This window comes from Pseudorasbora parva, chromosome 19 (assembly GCF_024679245.1).
Source record: "Pseudorasbora parva isolate DD20220531a chromosome 19, ASM2467924v1, whole genome shotgun sequence".
Lineage (NCBI taxonomy): Eukaryota > Metazoa > Chordata > Actinopteri > Cypriniformes > Gobionidae > Pseudorasbora > Pseudorasbora parva.
This window is the reverse complement of record NC_090190.1, coordinates 2,236,661-2,262,077: the sequence shown is the minus strand read 5'-3', so window position 1 is coordinate 2,262,077 and position 25,417 is coordinate 2,236,661. Positions and strand designations below refer to the sequence as shown.

Genomic DNA, 25,417 nt, shown 5'->3' with positions numbered 1-25,417 from the left:
AGCAGCGGGGCGAGGGACCGCGAGAGCGGGCCGGTGATTAATGTTCACGAGTGCCAGCTGCGTGGCACACCGGTCTCGTCTCGCGGCCATGTGACGGGAGCATAAAAGGAGGAACATGGAAGCGGAAGACGAGAGAGGACCAGGAGTGTAATGAAGTTCGTTCATGGGAAGGAAGGAGGCGGGAACCGGCGAACGTTTCAAACATTTATTAACTCAAAATAAATAAACAAAACGAAAGTAAAACCGCGGACAGCCCCTCACGGCCGACTGCCCGCAAACACACACAAAATAAAACGTGGACAGCCCCTCACGGACGACTGCCCACAAACACATAAACAAAACATAACATAAAATTCCAGGCCTGGTCCTCTCTCGTCTTCCGCTTCCATGTTCCTCCTTTTATGCTCCCGTCACATGGCCGCGAGACGAGACCGGTGTGCCACGCAGCTGGCACTCGTGAACATTAATCACCGGCCCGCTCTCGCGGTCCCTCGCCCCGCTGCTTGCCACACCACAAACACTATTTGAACACTATTTGAACACTATTTGAACACTATTTGAACACTATTTGAACACTATTTGAACACTATTTGAACACTATTTGAACACTGTTCATAGCAAAATGGAAGAAGACTGTTCTTAGGCACAAGTGTGTGCACCCATAGCCATACTTTGAACGTATGTTTCAGTAAAAAAAAAAAATCAAGATTAGTTTAGTTGGCATACACTTGGTGCGTGTCTTATAAAATATTAAACATATCTGGGAGGAAGAGAAGAGTAAAGTTGTGAGAATATCAGATGTGTATCAATGTATTGGATCCATGCATTCGGCCTTAAAGTGACAGCAGCTTTATAAAGAGCTTTGTAACTTATATAAAAGTATTTAAATGAGTTTAAGTTAGTCGTATGCTAGTATGTCAGATGGAGAATCACTGACTGGCTTAAACCATGATGACAGTGTGCATTTATACAACAATAATAAAATAATGCATTGCCATAAAAAAGGAAATTTACTTTGATACTTAAACTTTTGAAAACAAATACTTCTGTACTTTTACTTGAGTAAAAATCTGTTTTTACAACTTTCACTTGTAACGGAGTAATATTTGACCAGTAGTACTTTTACTCAAGTAATAGAGTTGTGTACTTTGTCCACCTATGGCTAATATGCACACACAATGTGGTGTAATACTACAAAAAAAGTTATAATAACCTTTTTCTCCATACCAAAATTCAAGATGGCCGGACAGCGATTCATCTTTTATAAATCGTTAAAATATTAATTTATGTGACGCTGTGACCATAGAGACTGTTGTGCAGACTGTAAGTATTTAAAATGTTTAACTTTTTTAAATGTTTGATGTTTAATATGAAAAAAAAATAGCGATCATAAACGAGCGTCAATGGCATTCTCAAGTGAAACGAGTTGAGGCTTGGACCCAGAAACGGCGTTCCTTACGTCACGACTTAACAAGCAGATACAAGACACTCAAGGTCAGGTTCACCAAATTATACATAATTTCTGGAGCATTCTACAGCCGGCTTTATATGTGACCCCTGATATCGCGTCCGCTTTGCCTGGGAATTTGGAGTAATAATGTTTACAGTTTGGCCTTGGGATAACTGTGAATATTGCACATTTTACATTTCAACTGACATTTTGCACTTGAAAACATTTTACTACCAAATTAACCATTTCAAACACAAAAGGTCTTCACGATGACAAACCATCAAAATAAAAGTTTGGTTTAACTTGAAGATATTGTGACAGAAATATTACTATTGTACAGGAGATTGGAACTCCCTTAATGTTAATTTAGTTTATTTAAAAAAGTTATTTTATACCTTCATTTCAATGCCACACTTCAATAAAAAATAAAATCAGAGCGCCCCATTATTGTTAAATACATAAAAATAAATAAGTGTTACATTTTTATGAATTCAAATGATTATAAATGATTTTTTTTATTAGAATGAAGAACATTTTAAAAGAGAAACCATGGACTTAAATAAAACTGAATTTTAAACAAAAAAGAAATACAATTTATTTCATAGGGCCCTAAAAATTTACATTTTTATTCTATAATTTAACATTGTATTAAAAGTTTGTTTTATTATTTTTAATTAATCAGGTATACTTTTTGATTACTAATATTTAACTTAATCTTAAAAGGGTCTTATAATGCCACTTTTGTACAAGTTAATATGATTCTTTAGTGTCTAAATGAAAAGTTTGTAATATACTTTCATTAAAAATTCTCATTAGTATTAGTAAGAAAACACTCATTTTACCTGGTCAACAACAGCTCTGATTTCAGCAAGCCATTTCAGAGCATGTGACTTTAAATGCTAATGAGCTTTGCCTAACCCCGCCCCTTCTGTTCTGTGGGCTGGTTTGACACACACACGGAGAGTTGATTGACAACAGTTGAGGGTACATTTTGGAGAAAGAATGTCAACGTAATGTCACTTTAATCTATATTTGCATTTACTGGCAGGGTAACGTTAGTGTAGTGAGATATGAATGCTATGTGTTTATTGATGTATACGTTAGTTCATTGACAGATTGATGTTACAGCTAATGGTCATGAAAACGTTTTTTTTTTCCGTAAATGTGGGCTTGTCAGTGATGCGTAGCGTTATATATGCAGCGTTAGGTGCAACTGTCAGGGCTGAAGCACTACATTAGGTCACCAACAGAAAGTTTTTTAGCAGTAGTTCATTCCTTCATGCCTCATTCATTCATAAATAGCATATGTTTTACAAGCAATTAATTGGATATGCTTTTTAATGACTAATATTTAATTTAACCATTAAATCAGAATTTAGTGTGTGTGTGTGTGTGTGTGTGTGTGTGTGTGTGTGTGTGTGTGTGTGTGTGTGTGTGTGTGTGTGTCTTGCATTGAAAGAGACATGAAGAAAAAGGATAATTACATTATTTTTAGGACAATTAACCATCAGCTAAAACGTAATTAGCATGACTGCCCTGAAACAAGTAAACAATCAACATTTACCTGAATTATACAAAACCTGAATGTTGAAGCTCTGAATCATTTGAAAAGATATCTCGACTACTTTGCAATCCTTGACATCGTATCATAATTTATAGAATGAAAAATGTCTAGGCTACAACCACTGACCCCACAAAACAAGATCCTTCAGTGACATCGATTTGAAAACCGATTTTCACTTCAAGGTCCTTTCTTTTTAAAGTCTGGAAGTAGCATCTGAACAGGGAAGTCAAAGCGTAACTTTACCCCACGCGCTCTATATTCATTCATACGCGTGTTATGAGACCTTGGAGTAAGTAAAAATTACACCTAAACCATTACTTCCTGTGCAAGGAAAACTGCATCGATAAAGGTGTTAACCAAAGCTCATCGCCACTATAGGGGTGCTGTGTACACTGTAAACCCAAAAAACACTACAAGTAACGAATTGGTGTGAGTAGAGCAAACTCAAATTAAACACATTAGCTCAAAGAAGTGAACTTTTAAGAGCATTTTGAACTTTATTTCTCTTTTTTAAAATGCTTAAGGAGCCCTCAACGGTTTCTCTCCGTGGTCATATTTTAATATTCATGTGTGTAATGATGAGTGTGTTCCAGGGCTGTGTTTTATTGGTTGTCGTCTCCGCACAGCATCATTTTGTGGGGCTTTGCAAACCTGTAATATCTCCAGTTAGGGCTGGGCGGTATTTTGAGTTTGTACAATATATCGATATCTTTTGAACCGTTGTGACAAAAAGAGTTCTTTTATGGCATTATAGAACCTTTTTTAGTATAAAAGGTTCTATGGCGTTGAGTAAATAACCCTATGGTTCTATATAAAACCACAATCAACCATTTTCTCTAAGAGTCACTCTTAGAAGAAAATTTTCTAAATAGAACCTTAAATGGTTCTAGCAGCGCTACGTATTTGGAACCCCCTAAAAGGTTCTATATAAAACCCTTTTTAAGTGCCAAAAGGGCTCTTTTTTTTGTCAGTGTAGAACCTTTTTTGCTCAACTCCAAAAAACCTTTTATGCTAAAAAGGTAAAAAGACAAGAAAGAACCCTTTTGGCACTTAAAAGGGGTTCTATATAGAATCTTTTAGGGGTTCCAAATACGTAGCGCTGATAGAACCCTTTCTTCTAAGAGTGGTGAATATGGAGCCAAAAGGGTTCTTTCTTGTCACTATAGAACCTCTTTAGCATAAAAGGTTCTTTGGAGTATACTCAACTATACTTCTATATAGAAACTTTTAGGGGTTCCAAATACGTAGCTACGATAGAACCTTTTCTTCTAAGGGTGCGTTCACACTTGTAGTTCGGTTAGTTTGGTTCGTTTGGTATATCAAAACATATAGTCCTGGTCCGCTTAGCGTTCAACACTGGCGTTTTTAACAGCGACCCTAAAGTTACCGAACCAAAGGCTCAGGGAGACGCTCACAACCTGATTGGTCGGCTTATATGACGTAGGAGCTGCTTACCGAACATTCAAAGCAACGCTGTGTGCTGATTAAACGCCATCATTTTATGCGTGTACATATGGCATTATTTACCCGCTGAGAACTCATGAAGAGCTCATCAAATGTTCAAAACATTCAAAACCGCTCCAGGATTTCCTCCGTTGTGCAGAAGAGAGACGGCCGTTCTGTCGTCTGTACCGACTAATGGGCAGCACAGGTCCTCTGATGAGAAGAACCAGGTTTCTCCGATCTCTCCGCGTCGTCAAGTCAGCTGACTATGCGTCTCATCTTGTGACATTACGTCTGGTTTTTGGTCCGTTTACATGTCTTTGGTCCGTGTTTCGTTCATATATCAGTTGAACCGCACCAGAGTCCGTTTGGAAGCGGATCGAGACCCGTCTGTATAGCGCTCTCGGTCCGCTTGTTTGGTGCGCTCCAGGGTTCAGATGGCAGCGTTCACATGTGTTCAAATGAACCGCACTAAACGAGCAACCGCACCAGGGTTCGTTTTAATCCAACCTAACATGACAAGTGTGAACTTGCTGAACTAAGAGTGTAGTAATTGATGAGGGTTTAAAACCATCCCTTCCTCTCTAGCCTTCAGACCACCATTACAGAATCTTTCGATTTTTGTTGATTAGGTTTATGTTTCCTTATTTCTTTCTTGTTTCAGTAATGGATGTTTTGTAGGGTTGACCTGCCCTTTTATTTTTGCAACTTCGTTCGCTCTGTTTTGTTAGTGTAGTTTAGGGTAATTTGTTACATTTTGATTTCTTACCTCAAGGGATTTAGTTTGAATTTTTTATTTTTGTTTGTTATTTTGGGCCTTGGGTCTTCCTGACGATTATCTCAATCATCTCGTAATAACCATCATAAAGTCGACAGCGTCTCTGTTTGATGCCTTCCAGAATTCAAAAGCCGTGGCAGAAATCAGGCTTGTTTCACTGTTGTGAATCCAAGTTCTGAGGGGGGAAAACATGGGAAGTCTGGAGGGGGAAGGGGAAGTTTTTTCAGAGCTTTTGGCAGAGGACGGGGGTTCCTGTGGGGGATGAGAAAGGGCCGCGGTGTCAACAAGGCACAGGCTGCGAAAGAATCTGAGCAAACTTTTGCACAAAGAAGCCCCTCAGCGCCCGGGGGCAAGAGAGCCGTTTCACTGGAGAGGTAGAGGCAAATCAAACCACAAAACGGCTTGGGCGCGAGCCATTAGATCAGCTAGCACTTAAACAAAACGCTCTTTCTATAGCAGCCCCCCACTGTCCCATACAGTCTCCCGGTAGACTTCTCCGACACACAAAAAAGGCAATACAAAGAATTTAAGCAGTTCCCCTTCAGATTCCTCAGAATGAAGATGAAAAACGTTTGTTTTTGCTCCTTGCAGTCCGAACTGTGAGAGCTTTGTTTCCACACTGCGCTCAAAAAAATTAACTTGTACTGTTGTTAGTTGCACTCAAATCATACTTGTTTACATTAATTAAAGGGTTAGTATGTCATTAACTCCTCTCCCTAATGTCGGTCCACACCCGTAAGACCTCCGTTCATCTTCACACACAGTTTAAGATATTTTATATTTAGTCCGAGAGCGTATGCAAGTGTATGCACACTATACTGTCCATGTCCAGAAAGGGAATAAAAACATCATCAAAGTAGTCCATATGAGACATCAGTGGGTTAAAATACTGTTAAAAATACATTTTGGTCCAAAAATAACAAAAACTACGACTTTATTCAGCATTGCCTTCTCTTTCGGGTTTGTGTTCAATCCTCTAATAAAGATTCAAACGGTTATGAATCAGTGAATTGATTCATGATTCGGATCACCAATGCCGCGTGATTTCATCAGTTTGACACGCGATCCGAATCATGAATCAATACACTGATTCATAACCGTTTGAATCTTTATTAGAGGACGATGATATGACACGACTAATAAAGTGGCATCAAGTCCTGCAAATGAACACCCAAACCAGCAGCTTTCTAATCAACCAATCTTGTTGTCTTTAAAAATGTCAGTCGGACGGCAACAATTTACGTTTCAGCTGAAATTGTGATGCACAACGTGCATTTAATCCTTTGAATATTCAATTATGCATTGTGTTATGTATACGTTTAATCATTAAAAGATGCATAAATGACAACAATTCGCCTGTGTCTATTATTAAACATTACACAGCAAACTTTCAGATCTCTTTTCTCAAATTATCCAGAATCGTGCAACTCTAATTTACACCAAAAAAGTCCTTCTGACAGTTATGCGAGCCGCCTTTCAAATCATCTGAGACTGCTACCAAAAAAAAAATAGCATTTTATTAACACTAAATGACTCCTGCACTTCCAAACATTTGACTGCTGCAGATGTTTTCATAAGTCCCAGAATGAGTGCGAAGCTGGATCTGACAGGTCTGGCATTGAGGAAGAGTGGATGGCTTCTTTTAGCACTTAATTAACATGCAAACTGCTGTGATCTACAGATGGCAAAAACCTCAGCAGTAGTGGAAACTTTCCCTCCCGAGAGCTGGATTTAAAGGCCATGGCTAATGTTCACGGGGGAGACCAGCACCAGCAGATAAACAACAAGACCAAAATAACGTGAGTGATGCCATTGGCTATTGCTTTTTTGTGCACTACCATTGAAAAGTTATTAATTAATAGTTTTATTCAGCAAGGATGCATTAAAAGTGACAGGAAAGATTTTCTCAAGCATCAAAATATGAGAATGATTAGTGAAGGATCATGTGACACTGAAGACTGGAGTAATGATGATAAATTCAGCTTTGATCGCAGGAATAAATCACACTTTACTATAGATCCACATAGAGAACAGATGATTTACATTGGAATAATATTTCACAATTTCCCTGTATCTGTTATTTTAAAAAATCATTTTAAAATACATTAGGGGGTGGAAATGAATAGGCTTGGAGTTGGTGCTGGTAACCTAATGCACAAGACAATGGTGACACCATAATAAAAATATCTTTAATTTAGATTTATTATTTTAGACGAATATGCTTGCACTCTGTCACTGACTGGATATTTGTCAAATAAATGTAGGCCACATTTTACTGGTAACAAGACATTTGGCATCAGGAGCCACAAATATTCCCCCATTGCAATATTATAACTTATATTTAACATATAGTGGTTTAGAGAGGGCATAACATACAAAGTTTCTGCCAGTCTCATATTAATCTTCAGTATTGCATCCTTCATTTCTCCAGAGAATCTTTAGTTTTTTCATATTTATAAAAGACAGATACACTGTACCATTGGTGTTCTTCACATTATTTGCACTTACGCACCGATTGCCAACAAAACACACATTTGATGCAGTTTCTCTCACCGCCTGAGGTTCCCACTCATGACTGGGAACAAACACACACACACCAGAAACACAAACTGGATCCACTGTAATGCTGGGTTATTTGTGAAGCTGAACAAGCTGATCTTTCCCTCACACACACACACACACACACACACATACACACACACACACACTTCTTTAGTGACATTGATCTCATGTCTAAACACACAACGGCAGCACCACAGGCGGCTCCCGTAACCCGAACAAAGCTTGATGAAGGACACACTCTTGCTCTGTGTGTGTGTGTGTGTGTGTGTGTGTGTGTGTGTGTGTGTGTGTGTGTGTGTGTGTGTGTGTGTGTGTGTGTGTGTGTTTGTCCGGAAGAAGTGCACATACAAGCAGTTCCTCTCATGACGACGTCATAGGTAATCTTATCATACATTTTTCTTTAAAAACTTCCTCCTCTATTTCTCTTTTCTTCTTCCCTTTTTCTGGTTTTTGCTACTCTGAGTAGTATACAAATCTTGGTATTTAGGGCACTTTTTGCGTTTTCTTTGTCTCTTCTTGATGGATCGCTTCCTGTACTCCTGAGTTGTAAGTCGCTTTGGATAGAAGCGTCTGCTAAATGCATTAATGTAAATGTAAATAGAGGGCCATACTCTGGAAAAAAAAAACATTCTGAAATTTGTTCCTGATTTATTTGGCACAGAAATACTCCCAACGTCCCTCCCAATGTCATACGTCCAACTAATTTTTGAAATGTTGTCCATGTTTAGCATTACATCTTTAACAGTGTAAATAAGGCAGAATCCACGAAACAGCATTAGACCCCCCTACCCCTTGTGTATAATGTAAAACTGAGACTACAACTCTGTACACTTTTTTTTGGTAACTATTCACGATACATATAGTTGCATTCTTCTATTGTGATATATTGCGACACCCCTAGTTGGGAGAAATTATCAAAACCTCTTACCAAGTCAGTCAGAAAGAGTGTATTCATACTTCAGACACATAAAAAAAAAAAGTCTCTCTCTCTCTCTCTCTCTCTCTCTGACAACATGTTTTCCTGCCGGCGCATGGCGAAGGAATGAAAGATGCTTTTCCGATTCTAAATCCCACTTATTAATTCATACTCTTCAAGAGCTCATTGACAGGCTTTAGATAAAAAGAATCTTTTTTTGTGTTGTGTTTTTCTCAATTACTGCCAGTTCTAAAGCTACGGCTTGTACTAGATTTTAACATTCAGAACTTAACTTCAAAGCACGCAAGTTTTTTCCCCAAAGAGTTGGTTGTAGTTACACTTAGTAATAATTGACTTGCACCAGTTTAGACTGCAACGGCCATTTACAAATCCGCCTGGTGTTTTTTTTTCTGTGGCCGGAGGGAATTTTCCTGAGGTAATCTCACTGAAAGTGGGTCAATGAGTCGCGGATCCCAGACAGAAATGGACGAAATGTTGACCACCCACATAAACACACATAACACTAGGATTATATCAAGGACTCAACCTCTCCAATGATCTTTTAAGTGATCAAAAAAACCTTCAAAGCTCATCTGTGAAGGAAACACTTCAAACTAAACAACACCAAATTAACTCCTCGCTTTAACATGCAATTTAACCAGGGCTGCGATCAGATAAAGCCAGCCTTAGCACGAGCACATTATGCTCAGAAAATATATAATCATCTAACAGTAATTAAGCAGAACTCCTTTCAGGCTAATTACCTCACATTAGCATTTGTCACACAAGCTTGGGCCACTACTTTATCTGACTGAGGTGAGATCATGAAAAATTCATGATTTATTAATGTGACAACAGAAACAAATAACAAAAACAGTGGGATAGAGCAGACAGAAGTGCCTCGTTTTAAACTAATTAAAACTACATCCCTTCCACAACACCAGGGCTCCAGACTAACGTTTGAGAGCACCTGATTTGGTGGCGCTGGAGGAAAAAAGTGCAGTTACTAATAATATTACATGTTTGTTTATTGGAAATGTAACGATATGATAACTGATATGCAGATCAAATTTACTTTTATTAACAACAATGTGCAAAAACCAAATTGTTGAAATATTTTACTCTTAAAATGTACCATTGTTCTACTATAGTCTCACACTGAACTTATCGACAGCTTCAGTGACTATAAAAAGAGTTTAGTTGTTTGTGTAATTAAGTCACAATTCGGAAAAAAGTATTTCATGAGAGGAGTGGACATTTTACGCACAACATTTTTATATTAGTCTGGCAGATAGTTTAGTCGCCAGACTAATAAATAAATAAATATATATATATATATATAACTAATTGAGCAACATCTCTAGCTTTTTAAATATCAGACGTACACTCTACACATAAGTCAATCAAGCATTAGATAAGATAATCGGCACTATTTAACTATATAACTTTAGTAATCACATGTATGAATGTTTATTTGTCATTTAACTGAAATTTGGACTGGTGGTGGTGCTTAAAATATTGTTGGTGTTTCTGTAAAAAAAAATTGATGATAGCAATATGATAATAACTAAATGTACTACTAATAACAATATACAACGCACTAAGGATTTATGAACTGCTGGGTTCATGAAAATGAATCCCATTGACAGCCTTCGCTCGAACTGACTTGCTGAAATCAAAACAGGCATAGGAAAAAGTGAGCGCCAGCTTTTTATATTATAAATACCGCCAGATATACATGCAAGCTTGGTGTGGTGTTTAAATGAAGTAGTTCAAGCTTTTCTTTTTTTAAGCTCTACTCAAACAGATAGTTGTGGTAAACAGGATTACAACTGTGCATTTTAAACGTTTAAAACAGTACATTGCTGTCAAGACAAGAAACATTTCATAGTCATTTTCAAGTTATAAATCATTTTCATTTATATATCTGGCGTGAGGGCACGATGAGGCTGAACGTGTTGGCATAGCAACGTGATACTTCCTGCCTGTGTCCAACGAAGGACGTGTCGTTTAATTCTGATTGAGGACACTCCCTATACTGCATCCTACACAGGACGTGTCTTCCGGAGGACGCAGCCTTCGAAATTTAACGAAATGAGACACAGCTCGCGCGTGTTTCTCAGAGACGCGATTGCAGTGCTGTGACTTCGTTTTGAACTATTCTCGTTGGCGAAATAGAGTAAAAATGGGCAATATGGTGTCTAAAATGAAAGTCACTTATTAAATTCTTGTTTAGTAAACTTATATAAAATCAATATCACATTTGTTATCATGCTGAGATCTGGATTCTTCCTGTGATGTTTATTAAAAATACATGCAGTGAAAGCGTGCACCCGCACTAGTCTAATCTTCAAGACTACATCACGTAGTGTGCGCGCGCACACTAGGGATGGGCATTTTCCCAAAATATTGTATTCGAATATTTGGGCTCATAAAAATCGAATATTCGAATATTCGTTTATTTGAATTAGGTATTTTGAGAAAATGAGAAATGTTTCTTTCTTTTTTTCTCTAAACATGTCGTCACCATTTCTGAACAAGCTTATGATTAGGCAATGTACACAACACGCTTACGTTATATCTTAAGGTTTTTAAAACATTAAACAGTGTGTAAAAAAATGCCTAAAGAACAAAAGCATTATAAGCTCAAGAAGCACGAGCGCAGAGCGCGTCAGTTAGCGTGACGTACAAACACACACACACACACACACAAACGTCAATAGGCTATAGCCTACCGACCTGTGTGTGTGTGTGTTTGATATGGCTGATGTGTTTACTTTTTATTGTTTCACATTTTCATGTAGAGAGAAACTATAATATTATTGGATTATGATATTATTCTCGGGTGAGAAAATGCGCCACTGACAGGCGTTGCGGAGACAAAGATAACGGTTAAGTGAAGTTTGAGTGAAGAACTTTGTGTTTTCTGTTCATAAACCCTCAAAGAACTTTAAAGGAAGCATTTGTCTCGAGATCATTTTGCTATCATAAGTTATCTCACTCTCACTCGGGGTAGCTGTAACAGATGAGCTTACCTGAGCAGTGATCGCTCATTCCACTGGTGTTTGGATTTCATGTGATTCTCGTTTGTGGTGGTGATATCATTATAACTCAGTTTCAGTAATTGATTTCATCAAAAGTAACTCCATTTTGTAACAGCATTTTCAATTTTCATCGAAGTAACTTTAATTCCAAACATTGCGAGGCAGACGACGGCATTGTGATCAAATGCACTTAACTTATAAACCTGCTCCACAACGCCACCCAGTGGATTGAGATATAACTGCGAGATTTAGAGGGATTTCTCATGGATGCACTGTGTAGCCAGTTGCTTGTGACTTTTTATTTTATGTCATCCTACTTTTATTATTTTATTTTACCTTACCTTATTTGTGTTGAAAGAAATATTTTTGTAAATGTTTTAACTTCATCACAACTTAATGTTACCCTTTCATTGTTATTTATGTTTAATTTTCAATGGTTCCAGTCGGGAGTTCCTACCAATTGTTGTAGGTGGGGCCTTAATTAGTGGCGCACCTTAGGATGCCGCTTCCTCTTTAAGCGTTCGCGCTCAGTCTGACTGTGAATGCAGACGGGGAAGTGCGGAGTGAGACAGTAGGCCTTCCAGTGTGTGTGTTTTCTAATTTTGCTCCAACCTAGTTTTTCTTTCAAAGTAAATAAATGTACATCCTTCATCTCATCCATGTTTGGCTGTCCTTCTGTCCTGAGGGTACCACTTGATATCTGCTACAACTGCATTTACTGCCAGCCAATTAACAAAATAAAATTTGAATAGTATTTTTAGTTTTCGAATGTTAATTACATATCGAATATTCGACTATTCGAATATTCGTGCACACCCCTAGCGCACACACACACACACACACACTCTGGGTGTGTGTGTGAGGGATATAGTTGATAATGTCAGATCATGTGAGAACTGGTCTATTATTGCACCAAGTTTAATTTGATGTTTCTCACATGTAACAGAAATGGCAGCTCTTATCAGTTTGGTGGTGCACCAGTGCGACCTCTAACTAAAATTTATTGCACCAGCAGGAAAAAAGGTCTCAAAAAGCCACCATTTGGTCGCAGTTTGAAGCCCTGAAAAACTAATGTAACTTCATCCTGTTTACCAAAGTATAACCCTACATTCACACCAACAGAAAGCCATCCATCAACTAAATGTGGTGAAACTTTTGTTTGCTTCTGTGTTTTTGGAGTGATTAAAGAGGCTTAGAGATGAAATATTAAATTAGGTCCTTGCGCTGTCCTTGAATGGCCTGGTGAGAAGCAGCCAAGGGACACACAGTTAATAAAGTCTGAGAAATCTGGTTAGGTATTAAAGGAGGAAAAAACACTGATACTGTAAGGGGGAAATGTTGAATTTGCAAATATTAGCCTTCTATATCTATGCAGTGACTCAATTTCCAGGAAACGAGATTTACACAATTTTATAGCACCAAAAAAAAAGAGAGAAAGAGACCAAAACCAGACTGAATATCATTTGCAACAGGAGGATTTGAAATCATTTTCTTCATCTGTATCAGATCAATGTGACAACTTCCACAAATCACAGCGAGGCAGATTGGATTTCCTCCACTCTTCCAGCTGGGGAAGTGACCAGCGCTGTGCTGTGTGACACACTACTGAATGAATCTATTGTTTAATAACGCTTGGCACTGCGGAGTTATTCCAGCTTGGTAAATTCCAAACCGTGGCATGGAGGAATTTCAATCGCGGTGCCAAGTCTGCAAGGCTCACATCATGCAAGTCATTTTGCATGCAAGCTGGAAAATCTTGCAGTCAACCTGTAAAAGAAATTAAAAACTCCCAAACTTCTGTGTAATTAAAGGAGAAGTAGAAGAATAAACCTAGTTTTTTTTCTTTTACAGGTTGACTTTGACTGCAAGATTTTCCAGCTTTTAAAATGACTTGCATCATGTGAGCCTTGCAGACTTGGCACCGCGATTGAAATTCCTCCATGCCACGGTTTGTAATTTACCAATTTACCAAAATACTGGAGACTGCCAAAGAAACATCGTCATTTTGCAGACCCGTCAAGCTGGGTCATTTTTGCATGGCTCAGCTCGCTCATGTTCCAAACAGCTGTTCTGCCTTACACACACACACACACACACACACAACCCCAATTAACAGCACCACATCCTGCTGAGAAGCACCTCAGCAACATTATGGGAGGGAGAATCATGGTGCCAAAAATATCTGCACACCGACCAGCATTAGTGCCATGACTAACCAGGTGTGGGCTATGGCGCGGGAGTAAGAGCGCCGACTTCCTCTAGGTGCCGAGTCTGAAATCCCATTAATGAGCACTCAGGCTGTATTGAAGTGATATGCACCAGGTAATTACCCTCACACAATGTACAGTGAAATTATCAGTAACGGATTTGTGATTCAATGTGCTTGACTATGCAATCCATTCACTTTTAGGGAAACGGCAACAGTTAAAAGTGGATTATTGATTAACTTCTATCCGTTTAATCAGAAGTCGCAGCTAGCGTGACAGATCTACTTGTGAGCGTGTTAACATTTCAGGACAAAAAAAGATTCCAATTATGGTTTATTTACCCTGGGTCAGCTTTCTAATTATGCAGGGTCGCACGCCCGGTCTCTCTGTTGAGAGTGTGTTATATTTCGAGCATATGAGACGTGTCCAGACATATCCAGATTGGGTTTCTATAATAGCTGAGATTAGGGTGAAACTCCCATGGTGGAGGACAGGTTTGAAAATGAGTGCTGGGATATTAAAACGGAAATGATTACAATATTAAAACAGAAATTATTACAGCTCACTATACCTGGGAATGTGTGCGTCATGCCAATGGCTTTCTAAAGCAATAAAAGTGTTGTGGAATCCGGTGTAAAAACACAGCCCTGATGGTCTCTATGGCACACAAAGCAGTGCTTCAAAAATAATCAAAAGGACAACTCAATAGCTTGTGTAAAAAAGAAGTAAATTGGACAGTGTGACACTACAAAACATCTTTCATGTGTCCAACTTGTATTCTAACTAATAAAATACAAGAGGAAGAAAGTGTAATTACTTAGTGTTTATGTAATTACACTGTACACATTGCAAACAATAAAGTAAATTGTGACCCAGATGGCAAAAGGCAACTTTCCCATACAAAACTTTACCATGGTAACCAGTTTCCCAAAATATCACAGGCTTTTAACTTTGAGTTTTATCTTGTTTAAAAGTTGTTTTTAAAACTCAGGTTAAGGCCATGTATATGTATAGGTAAAGTTAACAAAAAAAATCTATCATCACTTACTCACTCAAACTTATATATAAATATATTTTAAAGAATGTTGGTAATCAAACAGTAGCCATTGACCTCAATAGTAGGAAAAATAAGCTGATAACATCACTGTTTTCTTCAGAACGACTGTACAGCCAAACCAAATTTTGTTGCAATATTGTCCTGTTTAACACTGTGAAGCTGCTTTGAAACAATCGTCATTGTAAAAGCGTGATATAAATAAAGTTGATTGATTGATTGATTGAAAATAGCACTGGCTACAGTCATTTGTCTGGTTACAAACATTTTTCAAGATGTCTTGTTTTCAATTTGACAGAAGAAAGAAACTCGTACAAGTTTGTGTGAGTAAGTGATGCCAGATATTTTTCAATTTTTGTTGAACTTGACGCATAGTTTTGACATTTTAAAACATGGTTTATAGTTTTAACCCTTGGGTAGGGACTACAATGTCACAGTCACAGAGAGTAACAGACAAACAATCATAAAGTGCCTCATTGTTTACCCAATTAAACGCACTTAATACTTTCGCGCGCTGCTGAAAGAAACCGTTAAAACCGTTAGAACAAAATGGCGGCATTTTCACAGGTAAGCTATTTACGAAACCTGACTACCAGGAGAAATTAAAGTAATATGAGCAGTGTGAAACACAGGCTATAAGTGTAACAAGCACATTTTTGTCACTTTAAAATGTTAATTTCTATAATGGCAGTCCTACTTGGTTTCTGAAATTAAACGTAAGTTTGAGGACTTACTTGTCATACTCGGCGTTGTCCTTGTCACATCGCGCGTCCTTGTGTTTCTGCCAGTCTTTGCCATGTTTGCAGGTGGTCAGAAGAACTACATCCTCCGCGTTATGAACATGATATAAGGCATTCCTCGTGTCCGAGCCGATGCCGGTCAAATAGCGTTTCCCCTTAAACACCAACATATACTTTCTAAAAGGTGGAATGGTGTTGTATTTCAAGTACCCCCTGTCCCCACCGGTCCTTGGATGCTCCTTGGAGAACAAGGGGATGGATACGTCAAAATTAGGTCTGAAATTCTCCGTGCTTATACTGGCTTTGGCCAGCATGGCCTGACCAATGTCAAAGCCCAAGTCTTCCGTGTAGTCGGGCCATGTGCCCGAATACAAATTAAATATGAGGTGATTTCTACCATTGTTCCAAAGAGGCAAGCTCTGCACCTTGGTTTTGAGATTGTGCACGTACTGTGGCGATAATTGGTCTCGGTCGAGAGTGTCCAAGCTCAGGACGAACAGACACGCTTGACCAGGGTCAGAAGTGTAAAACCTCGAGCCCTCGATGGTGGATAAAATGTTCTGGTAACTTTCCGAGATCTTCTCGCCTTTTTGCAGCGGGTACACGTAGACTTTGAACCCGTTCCTTTGGCAGAGAGAGAAATCGAAGCATGATTTCATGCGGCATCTTTTGCCCTTGTAAACGCTCGAGTTAACGTCTCTCTTCTGCCTGGGCGATATGTGCACGTTGTATTCCTCCGTGTCCGATTGGTCCCACGGGCTGAAGTGTTGTAAGGGATCCGAAAAGTGCGGCCACGGTTGATCAGGACGATTATATCCATGTCGGTTTTTGGACCCCGTGGCCACCGGACCCGGGACCGCCCCGCCTCCGAAGTAAAAAAGCAGAACTAGAAAGGCGCCAGTCAAGAGCGAGATCAGATATCGTTTTTTGGCCTGCATGTGTCCAGATCGCGGTGTTTGCAAATAAATCTCAAGCGGTTGGAAGTTTGTCTCTTAGCAGCAGCAGCACCATCTCCTCCAGCTATAGTACCGCTCCGCCATCTTCCAGCCTGCGAGGATTTACAACTCACGTCTTTCAGATTCCGATTGATCCAGCGCATGTGGGCGATTTTACATTGCGCTCCCTCGTATGTCTAATAGCGACATTTCACAGTGTAACCGTGACCGTACCTCTTAAGAGCATTATAAACAACACACAACCAGGTATGCCGACTCACTGACTTAAATAGTAAGTAATAAAGACGCGTTGCATTGGAGAGTTGCTGCACTGACTCACGGGGTCTTTGGAGAGCACGGGGTCCCAATGGAAAACACGCGAAGTCGTTAATAATACAACGAGCAAGGTTAATCTCCGATGCGGTGGCGTTTCTAAACCACACTATCCCGAAGTAAATCGTAACTCCATTCACCTCCGAGACAATAACAGTTCAGCGTAACCTCACGAATCCCTGCATTTCTCTTATCCCTGCGCTCTCCGTGGACCTTCACACGCGTAATAAGTGGATTTTCTCTTCATCGGGACGCCGGTTTTGGATAAAGCGCAATTTGCCTTTGCGCGAAAACGCGAGCGACTTTCCCAGGATGCAAAATAAAACCAAGAGAGTTCCTTGATCCGCGAGCCCGATCACCTATTGCTCAGTTGTTCCGATTGTTACTCTGTTACATTCCAATCCCGACACGACGCCAGTGTGCGTGACGTCACATCACGGTGCACTGCGCGTTTTCATTGGACGGGAGAACCGGATGGGGCGGGGCATCTACAGCACCCATTCATTCCCAGAGCCCGAGCGTCTCACAGAATGTGGACGGACCTCTATAGCCACTAGGCTACACATTAAAAGCGACAAACTTTTTTTTTTTTTTAATGTAAATGTTTTCTTTCACTGAATCATTTTGCCCTATAATAATATTAACACGTCAGAGACTTTTTCGAATGATCAGATATTTAAATTGCATTTAAAATTTGTTTTTTGTGTGTGTCCTGCTATGATAGGCCTATTATTAAAATGACTAAATATTTCCAAAGACATTTACAGTATTTTAGTTACACAACTTAAATGTCAAATAATAATAATTAAATAATTTAAATAAAATAATAATAGTTAAAGACATTTATATAATATAATAGAATATTTTAATGCAGTAGTGGCCAAAAGTGATATCCATTTGTGATCATATGATCAAAATATGAGGAAAATATTATATATTTTTTATTATTTACAATTTTGCCAATGTAGTAGGCCTACATGAAATAGACAAAATATAAAATAAATAGAGCTTAAAAAATAAATTAAGTGAAATGAAGGGAAGGATAGGAGAAATGAACCAGGTTAATAAAACAGAAGAAATTAATTTACATATAGCATGTGCTATGTACAAACATAGAGTTCAAGATTTTTTGATAAACTTTTATATTTTTATATTAAAACTAGTAACAATAACTTAATTATACTGAAGGGCATGTGGGAGGAGTGGGATTATAATAATTTTTTTATCCTTTGCTATCTTGCTTTTATTATTATTATTATTCCTTTTATTATTATTATTACATTTCTACCTTAGCTATGTGGTGGTTAATTATTAATATTGTGATGTGGATGATGATGTTATTAGACTCAGAGTCAAAAAAAAACTTTATTTGCATGACTTATAAAATGTATAAATTGTATATATTTTTAATTATTTTAAATATGAGGGAAGAACAAACACTAAACTTGATTAAGATGGTTATCTGAGAACATTATTTGGCAAAAAAGGCAAACTACAGCTACATGTTTAATGTTAAACAAAAAAATGTGCATAGAAAACAAAAAAATGTAAAATCATTTTAATTTTTTTTCTTCCTAAAGACAGATTTTAGTTACACAACTAAAATGTAAAATAATAATAATAATAATAATAATAATAATAATAATAATAATAATAATAATAATAATAAAAAATAAAAAAAAAATAAAATACATTGAAATAAAATAATAATAATAATAATAATAATAATAATAATAATAATAATAATAATAATAATAAAGTATTAATACAGTAGTGGCCAAAAGTAATATACAGAGGGGATATTTGTGATCCTATGATCAAAATATGATATATATATATATGCTATTTTCATGATTTATCAAATTTTTTATGTGGTTCAGATACAATAATATTTTGTGTTTCTATTTATTAAACAAATTTACTTGATTCTATCAACTCAAATTTTTAATTTCAATAAACTCAACATTTTAAAGCAACCAGGTAACTTACTTTTTTAAAGTTAAACCAACAAAAACCAACTTTTTTTTTTTTTACAGTGCACAGCCTTTGCTCAATACTTTGTTGAAGCAGCTTTGGCACCAATCACAGCCTCAGGTCTTTTTGAGTTTGATGCCACAAGTTTGGCACACCTATGTTGGGGAAGTTTCTCAAGCTTCAGGTTGTATGGGAAGCGTCGGTGCACAGCCATTTTCAGATCTCTCCAGAAATGTTCAATTAAGTTCAAGTCTGGGCTTTGTTTGGGCCATTCACAGAGTTGTCCCATCGCCACTCCTTTGTTATCTTGGCTCGCTGTCCTGTTAGAAGATGAGCCTTCACCCCAGTCTGAGGTCCAGAGAGCTCTTGAGCAGGTTTTCATCACGGATGTCTCTGTATATTGCTGCATTAATCTTTCCCTCGATCCTGACTAGCCTCCCAGTTCCTGCTGTTGAAAAGCATACCCCACAGCATTATGCTGCCTCCACCATGCTTCAGTGTAGGGATGTATTGACCAAGTGATTCATCAGACCAAAGAAAATGTGTTTCTCAATTTTGAGTTAACTTGCAAAGGTGGTGAATATTTACGTATGTGTAATTTTTTCCCCCGTTTTTTATTTTTAATAAATTTGCAAAGATTTCAAACAAACTTCTTTCACGTTGTCATTAGGGGGTATTGTTTGTAGAATTGCGAGGAAAATAATGAATTTAATCCATTTTGGAAAAAAACTAACATAAAATGTGGAAAAAGTGAAGAGCTCTGAATACTTTCTGCATGCAATGATTTAGTCATGATAACTAATTATTAAAAAATGACATGAGAAATGACTTATTTGCTGTTTATTTAACTGATAATTGAAAGAAGACAGTTGGATTACCCAAAGGATCTGCTTTTGTATCCAGCTGCTGATAAGAAGCCCGGCTCAATAGCACTTCCTCTTCCCAAAGCCTCTTGCATGCTTTTGATAAAAAGCCCCAAGTTTGGGCCGCTGTAAACAAATACCCGTGTCTGGATGGGGTAAGCCGTGAGTTCAGAGAGTTCTAAGCCCTGGAAAGACAAAACACCCTTTGAGAGTCCTCTACCCTCCACTGTTCCAGGATCTGATAAAGCTGCCTGAGATGATGTAACACTGCATTCCCGGAGTATTGTGGGTAGGGCTGGGCTCAGTGATATGGAGACGCTACACAGGTGAATGTTGTAAGGCCACAATAGGAACACCTAATAAAAGGGATATGGAGCACAAATCCAAACGCCTAGTGAAGCCAACATCAACTGTACTGAAAAATGAATGCCTTTCTAAGAAGAAAGCCTCCACAACAGACATGTGGGGAATCTTTCTTTAGCCATCGAACAGCCAACATTTAACAAATACAGATTTCACAAATAGTTACAATGTCAAAAATGTATTTATTTTATTTATTACATATAAATAATATATATTTTAATACAGTAGTGTCCAAAAGTGATATCTGGAGGGATATTATATGGAAAATGTTTTTTAATATATATTTTATATTTTAAATACAAGGGGGAAACCAACGCTAAAGGTTAAGGTATTTATCTGATAAAGGTATTTGGCAGAAAAAAATGCAAACTACAGCTACATGTTTAATTTTACTACGCAAAAAAATGCATAGAAAACAAAAAATATTTATTTTTCTTTTTTAATTCCCAAAGACATTTTAGTTACACAAATAAAATGTCAAAAATAAAAAATAAATACAAAATAATTTAAAAATAATAACAATAATACATTTATAAAAAAATAACAACAATAATAATAAATTAATTTAAATAAAATAATAATAATAAATCAATTTCAATAAAATATTTACAATAGTAATACAATAAATAATTAAATTTATATAATATAATATAATATAATATTTTAATACAATAGTGTCAAAGTGATTCCAGAGTGGATATATATATATATATATATATATATATATATATATATATATATATATATATATATATATATATATATATATATATATATATATATATATATATATATATATATGTATATGTATATATATATATATGTATATATGTATATATATATATATATATATATATATATATATATATATATATATATGAGGGAAGAACAAACAATAAAACTGGTTAAAATTTATCTGACAAAATTATTTGCCAAAAAATGCTATATACAGGTTTTATTTTACCATGCAAAAATGCATGAAATAAATCATAACATAATAATAATATTAATAATAATAATAATAATAATAATAATAATAATAATAATAAACGTACTTTCCCAAAGAAATATACAGTATTTTAGTTACACAAATAAAATGTCAAATAATAATAATAAACACATTTAAATAAAACAATATAGTATTTTTATACACTATTGGCCAAAAATATTTTAAATATGAGAAAATAACAAACACTAAATTTTGTTAAAGGATTTAACAAACAAAATTATTTAGCAAAACAAGTTTTCACTTTGCAAAAATATGACAAATTGACTACAACATAATCAGTTTTTAATATTTCGTTGGTTCTCTCGTTTTTTGCATGTGTTCAAAATGTATGACCATAAATTATGGCATGTTTCGTTACATTATCACAAACAAAACGACTGACTCCAACATGTTTTGAATAAAGAGTGAGGATGTACATTTCCGTAGGCCGGACATCACTTTCGGCCACTACTGTATAATAGAATAAACCATTGTCTTGTTTAAAACAAAGCATGAGACTGTCTCGTTTTGATGTCTCATGGCTGGGTTTTATTGATGTCTTTGGCATTGTCATGCTTGCACACTCTATTGTATTTGTTATCTCACCAAAGCCAAACAAGCACAGCTGTTTAGCAGAAAAGCCATGGCTCTGCTTCCAGGGCATGTTAATATATCAGGATCATTCCCTCTCCACAGCGAGGGCCGAGGAGCCGACAACATTTAAGGAATCAAGCAGCGCTCCATGACTAACACAGACATAGCCATTGAGTAGGTGTGGATTCTGAAGTCCTGCTCCTCTTGTTTAACTCTCTCCGGTGCCCTGCAGGCAAATGAAGCTTTATGAGGGGAAAAAAAAGCACAAAACTGGCACACAGCGTCTTAACGCATGAGTGTGGGATGGCGAGATACCTCCTCGTTGCTTTATTTATTTAAAATGACCTTTCCGCAGTGGAACGGAGTTCGCTCTTGGCAATGTGAAGGTTTAAATGTTGGAAGATGTAGGAGGAGAGAGCGGCAGAATCCGAGCCCGAGAGGGAGAGAGAGAGGGAGAAAGAGAGAAAGTCAGAACACTAGGAATAAAGAACTCAAGTGACTCCAGGGAGAGCAAGGCAGTAAATGAAGCAGAACAGGTTAGATGTGTTGATAGGTTTTTGTCCTCATTAAAAAAAGCCAAGCTCTTGACTTCTGAACCCCTTCATTTGTATTCTGTGGCAATTTGTTCCGCACAGATTTGGTCTGGAGAATTGGGTTAGATTGCAGTGGTGAAATGAGAGTTTCTTTGCTAAACTCCAGCAGAGGATTCTTCACATTTGGCTCTGTTTTCAACTTACATGATTAAAAGAGAGAGAGAGAGAGAGAGAGAGAGAGAGAGAGAGAGAGAGAGAGAGAGAGAGAGAGAGAGAGAGAGAGAGAGAGAGAGAGAGAGAGAGAGAGAGAGAGAGAGAGTCAAAGCAAAAGTAGAGGAAAAATGATGCCCAGAAGGACAGCGGTACTTTTCAAAATAAGTCATAAATAATTACCATTAATTTGACACTATCATAAACAAAACTACTTTTTTGTGTGTTCAACTGCATGCAGGTTGATGAGCTCATAATAATTGAATTCATATTCAGGTGCACCATTAATGACGCTAACTAAAATGACGAAGTTGATTGTTTTCAAACTGGTTGTCTCTGCCCAGTTTGGCATTGGTTGAGCAAACGGATAGCCCCGCCCCAAATTCAATGTTGTTTAAAGGGCATAATTTTCATAAAGGGCATTTTAAAAAGGTGAATTTTGCACTTTTATGCAAAATTCCCTTTTGCATGGTGTTTGAACATTAATGGTTTTCGACAGTGTGTGTACACAACCACGCTATAAACCGTCTCAGAATATGCCGTTTGCAGTTTCTATAGCCCCTTTCACACTGCGATTCCGGCAAATACACGGATAATGCGACCCGGCATTTGTTCCCGGGCCGCTAGATTTGGTCCATTCACACTGCCAGTGTAATACCGTAATATGTGCGCTTTCACACACAACCCGTAACGGTCCCGGGTCGAGTTGACACGTGACATCCTGATGTGACGTATAACGGCGAGCGATCTCAGCTTCAGCGCGGATAGTAAGGAGCTCTGTGGTCTCGACTTGTGTCCAGTTTGCGCTCATTTCTGCTTGTTTAATTTTAGTTTCTTTTGTATACGAACACTCTCTGCGTTTAAAACACCGACGAGCTCTTCTGGCACTGCAGGGTTGTGTTATTGAAAAAACAAGCTCTAGGAGTCGCACGATAACTACGTACACATTGCGGCATTAGTTTCGGCTTTTGTTCACACAGCGCTCGTCCCGGGTCGAATACCGCAATATTACTAGGTCCACGACCCGGGTCGAATTCGGTAATCAATCCCGGGACGTGGTTGCTTTCACACAGAAGGCGACCCGGCAATGCTCCGGGAATATTGCGGGTCCGACGTGCAGTGTGAAAGGGGCTTATGTAATGTGACACAACATATGCCCCGCCCACAACTGCTTCCTGACTCCGCCCTATTCGCATAGCCCCGCCCACTGTGAGCTGTACACAGTCCGTACATGGTTATCTCCTCGCCAGAGCATTCAAGTAAGAAATGTATTCTTATATTAAACCTACTAAAGTTATTCAGTAGAGAGCAGTGAGTGATTTTCTGTCTTTCAGTAGGTACTGTATACACAGTTTTAATACACAGATCTAATATAAATATGCCAGTTCTTTAACTGCTGTTTACATTCACAGACATAACCGACTGTGTTTATGTGAACTGTGTGTGGTTTTGACATAAGCTTGTGTGTTTTCAACAGATTAAGGGCAACGAGAACAGATGTTTTAGTGTTTGGCAGAGGCATGAGCTTTCGAGCTCCGCCCTCTTCTGGATAGGGGGCGGAGCTGCAGCTCCTTCGCATTTAAAGATACATGCACGGAAACAGCATGTTTTTCCTTCCATTTAAAAATGAGCATTTACAAATTATCTGTGGGGTATTTTGAGCCGAAACTTCACACACACACACACACACACACACACACATTCCAGGGATGCCTGAAACTGATATTACATCTTGTAAAAAATGGTCATAATCGGTGGACTTTAAAAGGACCATTAAAAATTAAAATTCAGTCATTATTTACTAATCCTGGTATTGTTGTAATGTTTTATGATCGGCCATTTTTGGACCACAAAAGGAGAAATATAAAAACAATGATACAATTTGTGTATTCAAGGTGTTCTGAGGGAATAAGATACAAACCTACATTTAATTTTTTTTTAACCAAAATCAATGTGCATGAGTGTACATTCACAAATTTGTATTAGCTCAGCAATTCATGCAGCTTTTGCGTTGAAAAGGACCGCAAGTGCATTGTTTTAGGAAATCAAAACACAAATCTACAAAAATACAAAAAAGTTGAAAAATTTACTTTTTAGAGGTAAATAACTCTAAGACTAAATACTAGAACACTGTTTGTCATATGAAAAAAACATTAAATTATTTAAAAAATAAAATAATTTCCCAAACATGTATATTTTAATATATAAATAGCCTACATTTAAATAAAATAATAATGATAATAATACGAAATACATTTAAATAATATAATATTTGAATACAGCAGTGGCTAGAAAAAGGGATTAAAATATGAGGAAAATATTATATTCATATTATATGCAAAAATTCTTGAAATGTGAAGTTTGTGCACTGTAAAATATTATTTAGCCTTTGAGTTCATTGAAATTAAAATTTTGAGTTAATACAATGATTTTTTTCTTCAATGATTTGACAACCTTTATTAAAATATTATTAAATATTTTGTAAGCATATTGGGTAATTGTGTGTGTTTTATTTCTGATGATGCAGTGAAACATGCCAAACAGTGCTATTTTCATGATTTATCAAATTTTTTATGTGGTTCAGATACAATAATATTTTGAGTTTCTATTTATTAAACAAATTTCCTTCATTGTATCAACTCAAATTTTTTATTTCAATAAACTCAAAATTTTAAGGCAACCAGGTTACTTACTTTTTTAAGTTAAACCAACAAAAACTAACATGACTGAAAACTGCATCACGATACTATGGGCCCTATTTTAACGATCTGAAACGCAAGTGTCAAAGCTCAAAGCACAAGTAACTTTGTGGGCGGGTCTCGGCGCTGTTGCTATTTTCCCGGCGGGATAAATGGCTCTTGCCCCC

The 25,417-nt window shown here is 37.2% G+C and overlaps 2 protein-coding genes across 2 annotated transcripts in view; one reads left to right on the top strand and one right to left on the bottom strand.

Moving 5' to 3' along the window:
• The window catches only part of ext1b (exostosin glycosyltransferase 1b), a 153,039-nt gene extending 135,596 nt beyond the window's left edge, over nucleotides 1–17,443 (bottom strand). Inside the window, exon 1 of the mRNA XM_067425085.1 lies at nucleotides 15,753–17,443. Coding sequence (XP_067281186.1) covers nucleotides 15,753–16,696 — 944 coding nt within the window. The 5' untranslated portion in view covers nucleotides 16,697–17,443. The remainder of the gene's footprint in view (nucleotides 1–15,752) is intronic.
• The window catches only part of med30 (mediator complex subunit 30), a 198,683-nt gene that overhangs the window by 171,024 nt on the left and 2,242 nt on the right, over nucleotides 1–25,417 (top strand). The gene's annotated exons all lie outside the window — the stretch shown is intronic.